General features: G+C 44.2%; 1 protein-coding gene across 1 annotated transcript in view; it reads left to right on the top strand.

Moving 5' to 3' along the window:
* PSME3 (proteasome activator subunit 3) overlaps window positions 1–17,847 on the top strand; it is an 85,495-nt gene that overhangs the window by 28,939 nt on the left and 38,709 nt on the right. Inside the window, exons 4-7 of the mRNA XM_030220787.1 lie at window positions 72–167; window positions 8,935–8,983; window positions 9,899–10,011; window positions 17,330–17,398. Of these exons, the coding sequence (XP_030076647.1) occupies window positions 72–167; window positions 8,935–8,983; window positions 9,899–10,011; window positions 17,330–17,398 (327 nt within the window). The remainder of the gene's footprint in view (window positions 1–71; window positions 168–8,934; window positions 8,984–9,898; window positions 10,012–17,329; window positions 17,399–17,847) is intronic.

Here is a 17,847-nt window from a genome sequence, read left to right as displayed (position 1 = left end):
AGAATTTTATCCATTAGAACTGATATGTACACATTTTGATGGTGTTTTGTCTGTTGCATCCCCTTTTCTAGGATCCAAACCTTAACATCCAAGATCTTACACAGATCCACTCAGAGATGAATCTGCCAGTCCCTGACCCCATTCTTCTCACCAATTGCCATGATGCTGTAAGTTTGCCTTTTGCCACCTGTCTGTGGTACTGTTGAACTTGTTTCTGTTTAACTCTCTCTTGTATGTTGATGTGTATTACTAGGTTAGTGCTTGATTAAAAGCTCTTTAAAATTGGATCGAATACCATAACAAGCATTTCTATTAGGCCAGATTTGTTGAAGATGGTACTTTTCTGTTTTATGTATTTAAGAAGTCAGTAGTCTTCTAATGCATATGGGGGTGAATTCTATAAATTGCGCCTAAAAAAAATCTGTGCCAGAAAACCTCTGCTTAAGCGCTATTCTATAACTATGCTTAAAGTTAGGCGCGGTTTATAGAATAGCGCTTAAGCCCTGGAGGTCACACGTAAATTTAGACACATCTGTTTGCACCAATGAAAACGTGGTGCAAATGCACCCACCTAAATTATGCACAGAACCCTCTTCTTATTCTATAACTGCACGTGTAATCCAAAACGACACTCCACCCATGACCCTTTTCCGCACCCCCTTTTTTGGGATGCATGTAAAACTTAGGCGCGGATCACACGCACTTTTATTTGTTTTACATTTGTATCCCGCCTTTACCCAAACAATATACATAAAATCTTATGACATAAAACAGGACAAATCAAGAAGCAGAGTCCATCATCATGGATACAGTCTAAAAATATCTCAGTCCTCCAGAAAGGCTTTTACAAAAAAAAAAAAATGGGTCTTCGAGTCTTTTAAATAGCTAAAGACTATTACATAGTCTTAAGTGGCCTAGAAGGTCATCCACAAATTAGGTTCAGCAGTCGAAAATGAACATGCTGTATTATCCACATAGTAGTAGGCGAGGGTAGACATAATTGCTGAGATCTTTCAGAGCCTAAAGAACAGCTAGGATGGTACAATTTCATGACAGTATTAAAGTAAACTGGAACGTTTGCATAAACCTGCTGATAAATTAGTGTGAGAGCTTTAAACATCACCCGGTGCATAACGGGCAGCCAGTGCAAATGTTTCAAAATGGGAAATATGTGCAGATCTTGAAGTGCCAGTAATTAACCGTGCCGCCACATTCTGGATGACCTGCAGAGCCTGGAACTTAGCAGATGACATCCCTAAATACAGTGAATTACAAGGCTCTGCACAATCGTCCTAAGATCCAACAGCAGGATCTTCACCTTCAATTTGCTCAGTACCCACAATTGATTCCAATTAGCGCCAATAATTGCTTGTTAAAAAGCCAATTATTGGCAGTTCCACATACCTTATTCAACTGTGCGTAAAACTTGTCTTCAGTTTAGCTACCATTTATCCCAATAACTTTGTCCTATCCATCTAGTCTGTCTATATGTCTCACCTGTACCTTTCCCTTTTGCTGCTGTGGGGACTAAACACAATTACCCTGGTAGAGGGCAGGGAAGTACAAATATAACAAATGATGATAATTTAGCAGTCTAGGATTAATTCACAAGCTTCCCACTCACGCAATCCAAATTCAGAACAGTCCAAATTAACTCTGAGAGGAAAGGACACAAGGCTTAGGTATTAGAAGAATAGGAAAGCTATTTTATTAAAGATAATGACAGCAAATGTAATTAGAGACAATATTTAGGTAGAATTACCCACAATGATGGTAGAACAACGATTTCATGTATCTGTCAAGGCAAAAATAACGCACACTACCTCTAGTCTAAAACTTATATGACACCTGACATCCCAGGCACTTAGAGAAAAAGCAGGTCAACCTGAGAGATGGAAACACGAACACTGGATCCGTAGCAGGTCAGGGACTGTAGACAGAGGGTGGCAAATGGGTTTCACCTCTACCCAGGCAGGTGAGCTTGCAGGCATGTGGCTGCTCGGGGCAGCTGATAGCAGCTCTTGCGTGAACTGCCCGAGATAACAGCCAGCTAGCTATTAGCTTGTGAAGGAGGGTTTTATATGCATTCCTCTGGTTTGGTGCCAGGCTGACTAGAGGTTTACCAATGTTGTGGCTTTTGGGGTTCAAGGACCTGACTCTGATGCTTTAGATGTTTTCTTCTTGTCCATGAAGGTCCCCAGCACAGTAAACAAAAATTGTTTTGAACAGTTAAGTACATAAGCATCGCCATAATGGGACAGGCCAAGGGTCCATCGAGCCCAGCACCCTGTCACTGACAGCGTCCAAAAGAACAAGCAATTTTTCCCTCCCATCCTAAAAATACTGTATGGATTTCTTATATGTTTTTTTTTTTTTAATATGTTATTTTTAAGATGTAAACCGTTCTGTTTTGTCAATGCAATTAGAAACGGTATAGTAAATAAACGATATTATTCCCTTGTCCATTCAATAGCATTCTATGGCTTTTTCCTCCAGGAAGCCGTCCAACCCTATTTTTGAAGTCCACTAAGTTAACCGCCTTAACCACCTTTTCCAGCAGTGAATTCCAGAGTTTAACTATGCGTTGAGTGAAGAAAAATTTCCTCCGATTCGTTTTAAATTTACCACTCTGCAGCTTCAACGCATGCCCCCTTGTCCTAGTATTTTTGGAAAGCGTAAACAGACGCTCCACATCGACCCGTTCCATTCCACTCATAGTTGTCTTGCCTCTGTTAACCTTGATGTGTCAGCAGTGTGCTTGAGGCCTATTATTTTTTATTTTTTGTTACATTTGTAAGGAACAAAAGCCTCTGCATGGGAGCTGACATGGCCTAAGTCTGTGGAAAGTCAGGTTTACAATATAGAATAGTAAGGCCACTTGTTTTGTCCCCACACTGCCTTTTTTAAGATGTTTCATGGTATTGTACTGATGATGTGAGCATCATATCTATTTGTATGTTCTAATGCATGTCTATTAAGGTTCTTCATGTGTATTTGTATTGATATAAGTATCTTACCTGTTATATATATGTTCTTCCATGTTGCCTTTATGGTGTATCATTTGTATTCTGCTGCCATCACGTTGTTATATGAAGGTTCTGCTGTGCTGTTTTAATATGTGTATTTTGAATACCGTATCATATTGCTATTTTGGAGTGGAGGAGTGGCCTAGTGGTTAGGGTGGTGGACTTTGGTCCTGGGGAACTGAGGAACTGAGTTCGATTCCCACTTCAGGCACAGGCACCTCCTTGTGACTCTGGGCAAGTCACTTAACCCTCCATTGCCCCATGTAAGCCGCATTGAGCCTGCCATGAGTGGGAAAGCGCGGGGTACAAATGTAACAAAAAAAAATTACTAGGATTTAATTTGCCTGTTTCCAGCACCGATTGTGTTTTATGCTTACATTTGGTCATTTTACTATTGTTGTACGTTGTTTGTCAATCTGTATCTGTTATACACTGCCTTGGGTTATTCTTTTCATAAAGTAGTTAATAAATCTCAATTTATTTTTTCAAAGATTTGGTAGAGGAATATTTTTCAAAGGCTTACCTGGACAGCACACATGATTCTATATCTGTATAGTTGACAAAAGTGTTTCCTCTTATTTTGTATATTTAGCTGTTTTTGAGTTCTGCATCTTTCCCATAGAGATTTGTCTTTATTAAGACCCAGCAGCTCTTTGTTCAACCTTTTAATGAACAAGAATATAAAGAATAGCCTTACTGGGCTAGACCGATGGTCCATCTAGCCCAGTATCCTGCTTCCAACAGTGGTCAAACCAGGTCACAAGTACCTGGCAGAATCCCAAAGAGTAGCAAGATTCTATGCTACCCAGCCTAGGGATAAGTAGTGGCTTTCCCTGTGTCTATCTTACTACTACTACTTATCATTTCTATAGTGCTACTAGATGTATGCAGCGCTGTATACTTGAACATGAAGAGACAGTCCCTGCTCGACAGAGCTTACAATCTAATTAGGACAGACAAATAGGCAAACGAGATAAGGGAATATTAAAGTGAGGATGATAGAAATGATAAGTAGTAGTAGACCTCCCTCGCCCGTTTGGACTTGTGTCCACCATGGGAGAGGGGCACTTCTTCCCGGGATAGAGGGGATAGAAAAACATTGGTGACCGCTGTTTGCTGATCTCGAACACTTTCCTCTCGCTTTTCACACGCCGTCTTTGTCCGCAGAGGGGATATATATATTCCCAGATCATGCGTCCAAATCCGGCGCTTCCTCCATCTTTCCTTTTCCTCTCACCCTACTCTTAGATTCCTTCCCGCTCTCTCTCCCTTTTTATACTTTTTCATGGGCTGCCCTCTGCTGCCGCTTTCCCTGACTCTTTCCCCTTGCGATTTGCCCCTGTTTTCTTTCCCTCCTTATTTTCCCTAAACTGACATGTTAATTTTTCTCTTTCTATTCTCTGTAGTTGGATTTTTAAAACACACTGATGTGAAATAGTTTCTTCCTCTTTTGCGGTCTCTCTTCTAGTTTCTGTCCCCATTTTTCTAGCTACACGTTTGATTTGAACTTTTTTCTTTTCCAGTCTTTGATTCCCACTGGTACCATCTTCCCTGTTCAGAATCTCCAACCTTTCCTGTTTATTGATTAGCTCTTTTTCATTACGGCACCACTTACATCTGATTACATACTGTTATTTTTCCTTATCATTTCTTTTCTGCCCATTTCCCCTTCTTGGTAGCACCTTCCTGTGGTTTGCTCTTCAAGCTGCAGATTTCTAATAGTCCCTGACATTTAGTTTCCTCTCTGCCCCGTAACCCTGTAAGGGGACTTCCATCTTCATCCTTGTGTTATTAACTTATGCTTTGGTTTTCCCTTTCAATACAGCTGTTCCCGTCCGTCAATGTTTTACAGTGCTCTGGTACGGTAGGATCCTCTGCTGGTGACATAGTAACATAGTAGATGACGGCAGAAAAAGACCTGCACGGTCCATCCAGTCTGCCCAACAAGACAACTCATGTGTGCTACTTTTTGTGTGTACCCTACTTTGATTTGTACCCTACTTTGATTTGTACCTATGCTCTTCAGGGCACAGACCGTATAAGTCTGCCCAGCACTATCCCCGCCTCCCAACCACCAGCCCCGCCTCCCAACCACCGGCTCTGGCACAGGCCGTATAAGTCTGCCCAGCACTATCCCCGCCTCCCACCACCGGCTCTGGCACAGACCGTATAAGTCTGCCCAGCACTATCCCCGCCTCCCAACCTCCAGTCCCGCCTCGCACCACTGGCTCTGGCACAGACGTGACGTTCTATTTGTCTCTGTTCTTATCTGTGACTTTTTATATCATATTCTCCTGAGGCACCTTGGTGCCGGCCTCTCTTACCTCTCCCTAAAACTTCCATCCCTGTCCCGGGATTGGGATAGTGTAAGTTTTGATCTCGGGGATAGTGTAGATGAACTGAGTTTTAGGGATTCTGACGATGTAAGGCATCCCCATTGGAATCTGGCTCCGGAAGACGACCCCAGTTGGGATCCATTGACCCGATTTCAGATATTGTGTGAGCCATTGCTTGATCCCTTGACTATTGGTCCTGGGCGAAATTGTATTTACACCCTTTCCTTGTTTGGAGGAAGTATAGCTCTGCAAATTGAGCAGACAGACATACCTCTAGTTAGGCCTGACAATTGTGAGGTGGTTGATTTCTGGGTGATAACCTATAACATACTTAATACCAGTTGGAGACCTTGGTTATTTATCAGTGAAGTAGGAGGAAGGCCATTACAAATATACAATCTTTTCCCAACAGGAGCCATTAGAGTCTACCCTGAATACACCAACACCTAATGTTGTACCCATACCTATTTTGTTTGGGAATAGTTCTCTTTGTGATTTCTGTTATTGCTGTAACCTCAGGGTTAATCCTGGTACTCATGCTATTTACCATTCGCCAGTTGCCATTCCTTCAACTTTGATGTAGCCCTGATCTAATATTATTGGTTTTACAATTGTAATCAACACGGCCACTCTTGGATTTTTTTTATGCCTTTTAATCCTTGCCCCACTCCCTTTGGGAGCACAGATCATGGGGCCCGAAAGGATTAGTTACAAGATACAAGATACACCTCCTCCTCTTCACTCTTCAACCCTCTCCCTCAACCAACCAACCCAGACCTCCTTCTCCTCCTTTCCTGATATCTCCAAGGATGAAACCGCCCGCCTTCTTTCCTCCTCAAAATGCACCACTTGTTCCTCTGATCCCATCCCCACCAACTTACTTAACACCATCTCTCCTACTATCACCCCCTCCATCTGTCATATCCTCAACCTCTCTCTCTCCACTGCAACTGTCCCCGACACCTTCAAGCATGCTGTAGTCACGCCACTCCTCAAAAAACCATCACTTGACCCTACCTGTCCCTCCAACTACCGCCCCATCTCCCTCCTACCCTTCCTCTCCAAGACACTTGAGCGCGCAGTCCACAGCCGCTGCCTTGATTTTCTCTCCTCTCATGCCATCCTTGATCCGCTTCAATCCGGTTTTCGCCCTCTTCACTCGACAGAAACAGCACTTTCTAAAGTCTGTAATGACCTGTTCCTTGCCAAATCCAGAGGCCACTACTCCATCCTCATCCTCCTGGATCTATCCGCCGCTTTTGACACTGTCAATCATGACTTACTTCTTGCCACACTGTCCTCATTTGGGTTCCAGGGCTCTGTCCTCTCCTGGTTCTCCTCCTATCTCTCCCACCGCACCTTCAAAGTTCACTCTCATGGATCTTCCTCCACCCCCATCCCCTTATCTGTTGGTGTTCCCCAGGGATCGGTCCTTGGACCCCTTCTCTTCTCAATCTACACCTCTTCCCTGGGCTCCCTGATCTCATCTCATGGTTTCCAGTATCATCTCTATGCTGATGACACCCAACTGTATCTCTCCATACCAGACATCACCGCGGAGACCCAGGCAAAGGTATCGGCCTGCTTATCCGACATTGCTGCCTGGATGTCCAACCGCCACCTGAAACTGAACATGTCCAAGACCGAGCTTATCGTCTTTCCACCAAAACCCACTTCTCCTCTTCCTCCACTTTCTATCTCAGTTGATAACACCCTCATCCTCCCCGTCTCATCTGCCCGCAACCTCGGAGTCATCTTTGACTCCTCTCTCTCCTTCTCTGCGCATATCCAGCAGATAGCTAAGACCTGTCGCTTCTTCCTCTTTAACATCAGCAAAATTCGCCCTTTCCTCTCTGAACACACCACCCGAACTCTCGTCCACGCTCTCATTACCTCTCGCCTGGACTACTGCAACTTACTCCTCACCGGCCTCCCACTGAGCCATCTATCCCCCCTTCAGTCTGTTCAGAACTCTGCTGCACGTCTCATATTCCGCCAGAACCGATATACTCATATCACCCCTCTCCTCAGGTCACTTCACTGGCTTCCGATCAGATACCGCATTCAATTCAAGCTTCTCCTTCTTACCTACAAATGCACTCAGTCTGCTGCCCCTCACTACCTCTCTACCCTCATCTCCCCTTACGTTCCCGCCCGTAACCTCCGTTCACAGGATAAATCCCTCCTCTCAGTACCCTTCTCCACCACCGCCAACTCCAGGCTCCGCTCATTCTGCCTCGCCTCACCCTATGCTTGGAACAACCTTCCTGAACCCTTACGCCAAGCCCCCTCCCTGCCCGTCTTCAAGTCTTTGCTTAAAGCCCACCTCTTCAATGCTGCGTTCGGCACCTAACCCTTACCGTTCAGTGAATCCAGACTGCCCCAATTTGACTGCCCCTATCGGACCGACCGTTCACTTGTCTATTAGATTGTAAGCTCTTTGAGCAGGGACTGTCTCTCTTTGTTAAATTGTACAGCGCTGCGTAACCCTAGTAGCGCTCTAGAAATGTTAAGTAGTAGTAGTAGTAGTAGGATGATAAAATAAGGGTTCTGAACAAGTGAATAAGGGTTAGGAGTTAAAAGCAGCATCAAAAAGGTGGGCTTAATAACAGTTTATGGACTTTTCCTCCAAAAACCTGTCCAAACCTTTTTTTAAAACCCAGATAGTCAACTCGGGCAATGAATTGAAAAAATATTTCCTCCTATTCATTTTAAAAGTATTACCATGTAACTTCTTGAAGTGCACCCTAGTCTTTGTAGTTTTTGAAAGAGTAAACAATTGATTGACGTTTATCCGTTCTCCTCCATTCAGGATTTTGTAGAGCTCTATCGTATCCCCCCTCAAGCCGTCCCTTTTCCAAGGTGAACAGTCTAAGCCTATCATTATATGGGAGGAGTTCATCCTCTTAATCATTTTGGTCGCTGCTCTTGTACCTTTTTTAATTCTGCTTTTTGAGATATGGTGACCAGAATTGCACATAATACTCAAGATGAGGTCCCACCATAGAGCGATATAGGGACAATACAGTAGTCTTTGTCTTATGGGTCAACAGTATAATTTCGTCTTGGCAGGTTATTTGGTGTGTGACTGTTAATGTTATTCTTTTATTTGCCTTATTTGACCTCCTTTTATCTTGATGTTTGTATTTGCAATTTTCATACTTTTCACATTGCTGCAAAATCCATGGGTATATTTGTTGTTCAGGGACTTAAACCAGTCCTTGAAGTGACAGTACACGTCTAAGAAAAAAGTGCCTGTGGACATTTTCAACCTCATTTTTCTGCAGGTACTCTTTCTGACTTAAAGCAAGTATTTTTGAAAATACAGAAGTGCACCATATGTTATCTGTCCTGAGAACATGACCCCCACAGTACAGGCAAAAGTATGGGGAATGCGGGCAGTTTTCAGACAGCTGGTAAAATACTTTCATGAGCATGAAAATCATGTGGGGAATTGCTTTTTCATTATATTTTTGAAGGTTGTATTTATGGGATGATAAATTTTTCGCACTGTTTTTAACCCCTAGCTTGAGTTGTCTAAAAAAAAAAAAAAAATTGTATTTATCCCGTAGCCACATTTGAAAAAGAGAAAACTGGATGACACGGACGAAGACCTCTCAGGTAGGCAAAGGAAAGTGAATGAGCTCAGCATGTTGCCTGAACGTTTTCAACAGTGGCTTCTTTAGCTTCAGGTCCCCTGTCCCCTCTCAACTCCACTGAGCCACTGTGGTGAGGAGAAGGTAAGGGCACAGGCTGGTCCCTCAGGAACCTAGCTAACATAGGTTCTGTGAACACTAGGTGTTGTCATTAAGCTGTAAGTCAAGTCTCCCTCCAGATGCTGTGCATGCATCTTCCTCAATATTCCTGTCCATCCCCGTGAGCAGAAATAGGGCTCAGGAGTCAAATGCTGCTCTCCCATATGACAGTGTGCAGCCCTTTTCACTAGCCCAGACCCTGCTGAAGGTACTCCTGAAGTAATATGTCAGCTAACACCGCAGAATCATTATGCACATGTGAGGCCTTTGGGGTTGCTCATGTCCTTCAGCTGTATCTTCAGGTCTGTTCTCTCAGTGTCCTTCCTTGTTTTTGGAGTTTACATACATATAGCTCCAATTTAACCTTAACAATGTGTGGGGAATAAACATCTTTGATGGGGTGGGTTTTGTTTAGACTTGCTGCCTTCCAGCACAGCATTTCCTCCAGGTTCATTGGATCTTTAGGAATACAGTAGAATTTGCTGTCTGACCACCCACTGGGGGGTGGGGGTTAAAAGCTTCTTACAGCCTTCACTGCTTTAGTTGATAGGGGAAAAAGAGGGGAGTGGGGGTAAAATTGTAAACTTAAGATCTGCAAACCTATTGTTCACTAGTGTAATTGTAATTCAAATTATTATGTATGCTGAGCATTTATCCAGTTTTCAATAAACAGATTAAAATGTAAAATTAGAAACATTTAGGCAAATGTGGGACTGAAGTGTCTTATCTTCTCTCTTACCCCCCCCCCCCCCCCCCCAAAAAAAAAAAAAAAATCATGCAGGTACAAAAGTGTTTATCATGCCAAACGGGATGCTGAAGAGCAACCAGCAGCTTGTGGATATCATAGAAAAGGTGAAGCCAGAAATCAGACTGCTGATTGAGAAATGCAACACGGTAAGTTTGCCCCCTCGTCTATCGAATCATGGATCTTTAGACCTCCCCTGTTGTGCTTGTTTGCTTTGTACTACTAGAAGTAGAGTAAGTGGGCACCTCCATGTCCAGGGACACAAGCAATCCATTCTTGCTTATTCCAACATACAATAGGGTAAAACCAGGGAGGTGCTATGATTCCTCTAGCTGTCAGGCAATCTAATCTGCTAATCCAGACTGCAAGGGGTATTACTTAAATTCCAGAGGGAAATAGTTGTCTTTGATGTGTTGTATCTGTTGAGTTCTATGGCATATTAAATTCAAAATGAGCTGGAGAAAAGACACATCAAGCTGCTTCTCAACTCTGTTCTGGAGGCACACCTGGCCAGTCGAGTGCATAAAATAGATTTTTATTGTTCATCGAGTTCTTTCTATACTGTCTAATGAGGGTACGCACAGTGCGGTTAACAGACTACAATAAAAGAGGAAAGGAGCGTCGTTAATAACAGAGAGAAAACAAATACAGGTTTTGGAAGGAGACCTGTATTGGACCTGACCCGACTGGTTGCCTGTTACACCGAGTTCATAGCTGATGCTCCAAAAGATTTTTGGAAGATGTAAGTTGAGATTTGCTCTAAATTTTAAGCAAGAAGGCTCTGTAGCTTGGTCTCCAATGTATGCAGATTTTTCTTGCATATTTATTGTGGGAAGCTTGAGTGGCTAGGTGTACCTCCAGGAGAGGGTTGAACAGCACTGCTTTAGGTCAGTGGTTTAGATTGGACCCATGTTGGCAGTAACTCTGTTGTCCATTGACATCTGCAATGAAAACAGTAATAGGCAAGTTCTACAATGCTAGACACCCCCACCCCCGCTGACCTTTCATTACACCAGCCATCTGTGATTACATTTTGAAAACATCTCTAAACTGTCTTAAGCCATGTACAGCAATCACTTGGTTTGCTCAGGAATGAGTACCCCTCATATTTCTGGTTCACTTGTAGCATAGGAATACCTAGTGCTTTCTTTCTCACTCAGATAGTGCAGTGCTTTTTGGCATGAGTTTATTTCTCCAGCAAGTTAGAAATGTAGGTGTTTATTTTGTAGCTAATTATGTGTTTGTTGAGGGTCCATAAATAAGTGTTTCCTTTACCTGGTTCCCCACTTTTCCAGAACCCTATGGGATAGTTGTGTCCATCAACCAGCAGGTGGAGTTAGAGAACTGAAAATTTGAGTTGAGACATATCTTTCTTGGCATCCAGTCCATCTCCTCAGTATTTTCTATCATGAACAAGTGGATGGACACACTTTTTAGAGCCTCTGGTTCTGAGTGTTTTACTCCTGGTCCAGTTGGTTAGCCGGTGCCCAGTTAAGCTTTGTGGGTGGCTTGAGTCTGCAGAGTCGTATCTGGAGGTTTTCAAATCCCTTTCTCTGGTGTCCTCTGAATTTACTTCTCTCCCTTCACATCTCTTCTGTTTCCTGTGGAGCTCTCCTTTTCCAGCATAACAACTTAAAAAAAAAAAAGGAAAGAGGTTTGCTGGAGAGCATGGGGCAGGGTATCGGTCCTGAGTCTTTCTCATATGTGGCAAGACTTGTGGAGGCTCTGAGCTTTCGGGGGGGCGCAGTTAGCAGTGTTAAATCCGACTAAAGTTTCACTTGGAACCACTTGGAGGGCTGGAAGTTCTACTTAGTGCAGGGGAGGGATCCTAACATAGTAAAGCTTAGCCGAGATTGGGTGGCAGAGCTGGTGGGGGGAGGCGGGGCTGGTGGTTGGGAGGCGGGGCTAGTGCTGGGCAAGACATCTACGTTCTGTGCCCTAAAAACGGCAGATACAAATCAAGGTAAGGTATACACAAAAAATAGCACATATGAGTTTATCTTGTTGGGCAGACTGGATGGGACCGTGCATGTCTTTTTCTGCTGTCATCTACTGTGTTACTATGCTCGGAGGGCTGGAAGTTCTACTTGGTGCAGGGGAGGGATCCTGACTCAATTCTTGGGACACGCTGTGCTGCACTTGTGACAGTTGGGGTGAATGGAGGCAGTTAAGCAGTGTTCCCACTGTGAGACCTGCTGGATAGCGTCAGGGCATTGAAGTGAGTGCAAGTTAGGAATTTCCGCGTGATGCAAAGGAAGCAGTTGTCTGCAGCACATTTATATTTGGCGCAGCATCCGAATATTCTGGGGTATTCGGGCTCTTCAGCAGGGCCAATGCACAGTTTGATGAAGGAGAGCGCGGGCATTGGTGCCAACTGGCAGTGTGAAGCAGCCTCTGTCCATGCATGGAGCATAGCTGTTATTTTACAGCCTCAGGGTCTGATGGAGCAGTCAGTTACATCGGGATTTTTGTTTTTTCTTCAGAGTTTATATTGCTCTTACATCAGGCCTATTTACTGAAGCAGGGACAGTCAGAGTTGCTGCAAGGTACTTTAGTTTCTTGCCTCACTGCCCCTCCGGCACATAAGAGATCTCATTTAGACATTCAGGAGTGGGCAGATAAGGCTATCTCAGCTTCTCCCTCCTTATTTAATGTGGGCTCAGTCTGCTCAGAGGAGCCATCTTTGAAGGAGCCACTAGAGGATGGAGAATCCCCCCTGAGGAGGGAGATTATCCTGAAAGTACTGAGGCCCCAATGCTTAAAGCTCTTGCACTGTACTGAACAGTGCCAGAGAAAAAAACACGCCAGAACAACTCCCTAATTCTCAGTGCTAATGACATGCAAATAAAGGCACGCTCATAGCACTGAGCATTAGGAAGTTAGGAGGAGTATGATGCCTGGCACAAGCCCGGAACATCAGAGGGGGGAGGAGGAAGAGGTGCCGTGTGCTGTTTGGTATAATGATGCAAGCCTGGTCCACTCTTCCTTCAGTGGGATGATGTCTTCAGGAGTTTTGGAAGGAGTGGGCCAAAATCACGTCAGGCCAGTGGGTTCTGGATATTCTTACAGAAAAGGTTACAAGTTGGAGGTCTCCTGCCTGGTTACTCCTCTCTTTTTGCAGCCTCCTTGTCAATAGGGAACCAAGGGAGTTGAGGTTCAGGCCAACGTAGATTCCTTGCTGGTGCTCAGGGCCATTGTTCAGTTCCCCAGGCCGAACAGCAACAACTCTGTCTACTTCTTGGTGCCAAAAAAGGAAGGCATCTTTTGTCCAGCCTTAGATCTCAATGGTCTTATACCTCTGACTCCGAGTGTCCCACTTTCACATGGAAACACTAAGAGCAGTCATAGCCACGGTTCAAGTGGGAGAATTTCTCACCACCCTCGATCTCAAGGAGGCATGTTTGTATATATCTGTATGGCCACCGCATCAGAGGTTTCTTTGTTTTGGGATGCTAGGCCATCATTTCCAGTTCAGGGCTTTGCCCTTCGGTCTCACCACCGCTCCAAGAAAGTTTACCAAGATTGTGGTGGGGGTGGTGTCCTTATTTGGGCCCCAGGGAATCAGAGTTCACCCGTTGGTTGACGACGGGCTCATTTGTGCATTGTCCTATGTCAACAGACAGAGTTGTCCATCTTCTGCAGTTGTTGGGATGGATGATCAATTTCAAGAAGAGCAGATGAACTCCATCAGAAGCTGGAGTATCTGGGTGTTCTATTCGACACAGCATGGGAGAGCATCTTCATCATGGAGCTCAGGAAATTGAAGATAGTTGAACAGATTTGTCTTCTTAGTCAAGGCTGGTCCAGGTTCTGGAGTCAGTTATGGCGGTGAAGGAAGTGGTGCCATGGACAAAGGTAGGACCAATGGAATTCCACAAAGGACCCAAGCATAGAGGTCATTTAATGTAATGTACCAAGTTTATTGTCCAGACATAATAAACTTGGTAAATTACATTAAATGACTTCTGTGCTTGAGTTTCTTTGTGAAAGTCCATTGGTCCTTCCCTACTCTGTTTTTTTTTTTTGTTTTTTTGTGTGTGTGTTGTTCCCCTTTGTATGGTATTTGCCTTTTTTAGTGCCATGGGCAGGGGCTCATATGCAGCTATTTACATGAGTCTCTTCTCAGCCACTGGTCTCCGGTGTCGCAGAAGTATAACTTTCATCTTCCTTGGATGCTGGTTACCAGAAAAAGTATTCAGTAGTGGTTTTTGACCAGGAATTTGACTGTCGGAGCTCCCTTTCCGATAACACAATGGGTGGTGACAACGGATGTTAAGAAGTCTGATTGGAGAGCTCATTACAAGTTCCATCTGGCACTGGGTACCTGGATGGAACAGGAGTCTCAGTGGTCGCTAAATCGCTTGGAGCTGAGGGCAGTGCGGAATGCCTTACGCGACTTCGCTTCCTTTCTGGTGGGGCCTCAGTCCGATTTTTCTCCGATAATGCAATGACTGTGGCTTATATCAGGAATCAAGGCAGGACCCACCGTCATTCGATGGCGATGGAGGCGGCCTCCCTCATAAGTTGGGTAGAGAAAGATATTCTCTGGCTGTTGGCAGCTCACATCACTGGGTCCTTGAATGTGCAGGTGGACTTTCTAGCAGGTAATCCTTGGACCTGGGAAGAATGGGCACTATCCAGCCAGAGGTTTCAGCTGATAGTGGACCGATGGGATTCTCCACTTCTGGACTGATGGTGATGAAAAGAAATATCCAAGTGCGCAAGTTCTTCAGCTATGGGAAAGATCCAGGCTTGATGGGGATTGATGTCCTATTGTAGCCCTAGCCAGAGATACATCTACTGTATGTCTTCCCTCCTTGGCCCACGGTAGAGGCCGCATGTTGAAAAGGATTGCATTGCACTGGGGTTGAATAATTCTCATAGCCCTGGATTGATCACGAGGCTGTGGTATGCATACCTGATTCGAATGCAGGACCGGGGTCGTCTCCATCTTCCGCAGGTACCCGGCCTACTGAAGCAAGGTCCGGTGCTCTAAAGATTATTGTCATTGTTATCTTGCTTCAGGCTTAGAAACGCTGTACGTCCATGGTGTAAGCAAGGGTGTGGAGGACATTCAAGAGCTGTTTCTGAGCATAGACTATCTGCTCAGACCTCGCACATCCTAGTGTTTCTCCAGGTGGGCCTTCAGAAAAAAATATTGTTGGGTTCTCTAAAAGTTCAGGTTGTGGCTTTGGCCTGTTTAAGGGGCCAACTACAGAAGATGTCTTTTGCAGCTCATCTGGATATCATTTGATTATTGCAGGGAATGGGCCACTTGCGGCTGTCCTTTTGTACATTGTGTCTGGAGTGGAACCTTAACTTAGTCTTCTGGGCTCTTTAGAAGTCTCCTTTTTGAGTCACTCAGGAAAGTCTCCTTGAAAGATCTGTACTAGGTTGCGCGTTTGGTCATGCTATTCTTATTAAAAAAAACTCAGGCTAAGTTAGAAGAAGAAATGGAATCTTTATTTCTCACTAGCAACAGCACAAGAAATATTATTGGCTCTTGACATTAGTATTTTTACAGAACAGAGTCTTAACAGTAGGAAGGAAAGTTTTATTCCTCACTGCCATACAAACTTACAAAGGTCATAGAACAGAGAGAAAGAAGAGAGAGAATGAATGAAAGAAAGATTACTAGCTATAGAGAATTAGTTTTTATTGGGGGGGGGGAGAGTACCCCCCCCCCCCCCCCCCCAGAAATAGGCTGATACAAGGATATGAAACTTGCTTGCCATCAGGACTATTTCAGAGTCTCTTTAGATGAGCAGTTACTTATATACCCTTCCCATCACACAAAGGACCACCTCGTATATCACCCAATCAGCAATCCTGCAAGTACATAGGAGACCTGTGATAGGGCCTTAGTGTCCTTGCCACACCTCTGCTCAGTAACAAACAGTTGGGATGTCATGACAAGGGGGGCCGGGGGGGGGGGGGGGGTCTGGTCAAATTATTGGTAACAAGACGGTTGGTTGGGATGTCATGGCAATGGTCTTTGTCAGTTTGTGGTCAGCCAGAAATTCCTGTAACTATCAGTGGAAACTCACAGAAACAGAAATAAGCAGACCCAAAAGAAAAGGCCAGAATATTCCAGAACAGATCTTGCGCTAAACCAGCATTCTTAGTAGCTGTTTTGTCAGCATGTAGGGTTTCAGAACTTCAGGCTCTCTTGTCTGGATCCATTTCGTCACTTTTCGGAGGCGGGGGTCTCCCTGCGCATGGTTCCTTCCTTTCTTCTGAAAGTGGTATCTGCATTTCATCTCAACTAATCTGTGGAGCTTTCACCCTTTTGTGGAGAGGACAGGAGGCTCAGTATTCTTCCCTGAAGCTTCTTGATGTGCATAGAGTCCTTACTAGATATCTGGAAGTCACGAATGAGTTTTCACAACAGACTGTGCTTTTTTGTAAACTGAGGCTTGGCCTCATGTCTTCCGAGCCCACAATTGTTAGATGGCTGTAGGAGACAAGCATCAGTTTATTTGCTTGCAGGGAAGCAGGCTTCTTTGGCCTTGCGGACTCGTTCTATGAGGCGTATAGCGACATCCTGGGTGGAGACTACAGTGCTGTCTCAGGCAGATATTTGCAAGGCAGCGATGTGGTTGACACGACGTACTTTTGCAAAGCACTACAGGGTAGACATGGCATGCTTGGAAGTCAGTTTTGGGGCTTCGGTCTGCAGGGTGACAGTGCCAGCATCCCACTCACTCTAGGGATTGCTTTTGGACATCTCACAGGTTCTTGGAATAGTAGGAAACTACGTAATGGAAGGAGAAATTAGGTCTTAACCTGAAATTTTTCTTTCCTTTTAGTCCTTCCCACTATTCCAGAGGTCCACCCAAGGTTTCTTAGATTTTTAGTCGGTGTAAATTGGTCAAATAATGACTCCTTCCTTCCATTGTGCTTCCTGCATAACTATTGTCCTCTACAAGTTTGCTCATCTGGTTAGTGTTAGGTTAGCAAGTTGTTTAAGGTGGTTGTGTTTATTCCGACTTGTTTACATAAATACTGAGGAGCTGGACTGGATGCCAAGTGAGATGTCTCAGATCAGTTTTCAGTTCTCTTTCTCCACCTGCTGTCTCACAGGTTCTGGAATAGTGGGAAGGACTAATGGAAAGAAAATGATCAAGTAAGACCTAATTTCTCCTTATTAGTGATTTCATGGTGCAATTGGTGGGTTCCTTTTCCAGTGTAGCTGAGAAGTCATCAGCATGGAAAAGCCCATAAAACAGAGTAGAGGATCCAAGGCAGGGAAGGGGATAGATGAAAGCATTGTACAAAGAGAGTTATTTTAAAAATTGTTTTCTCTTTTGGGGTTTATTCAATAAACATGTTTTTTTCTCCAGGGTCGTTTCTTGGCATTTTTCAGTTACTGTTTTCTTTGTGGTCATGCCAGTCACCACATGACAGGCTTGTACTATGCAGAGTATTTTAGTACATCATGCACCTAATAACTGTCTGCCTTTTTAGGTGAAAATGTGGGTTCAGCTCCTCATCCCCAGGATAGAAGACGGCAACAACTTTGGTGTATCTATTCAGGTATCTGACTTTCATAAGATTTTTTTTTTGTGTGTATGTGTTTGTTGACATAATCATAATATGACTAAAATATATTATTGAATAAAATATGTCTTGGTATGCTTTGGGGAGACGTTGGGAAATATGACCCAATTTCTTATTTGAAAGCAGTGTCTGCTGGCAGAGACAGAGTGAAAAAACTTCTGAATTTTGGAGGTGGTGGAATGAGGCCAAGAGAAACATGGTTGGCACAGATGTACTCTTTTGCTGTTGAGGAAGTGGAATGTCCTTTCATAAGTTTTTAGTCCCGGATTGGGAGGAAAGAAGAAAGTTGACCTACACCGCTGATGTTTCTGTCTTGTTTTTATACTCCTTTCTCAGTGTCTTTAAACTGCTTTGAAGTCCCTGGACTAAGGGCAGCATAGCAAATGTATGATTCAGCTCAACTATATAGTAGACATTGAGGGGCA

This window comes from Microcaecilia unicolor, chromosome 12 (genome assembly GCF_901765095.1).
Source record: "Microcaecilia unicolor chromosome 12, aMicUni1.1, whole genome shotgun sequence".
Classification (NCBI taxonomy): Eukaryota; Metazoa; Chordata; class Amphibia; order Gymnophiona; family Siphonopidae; genus Microcaecilia; species Microcaecilia unicolor.
This window is presented reverse-complemented; position numbering and strand designations above follow the sequence as displayed.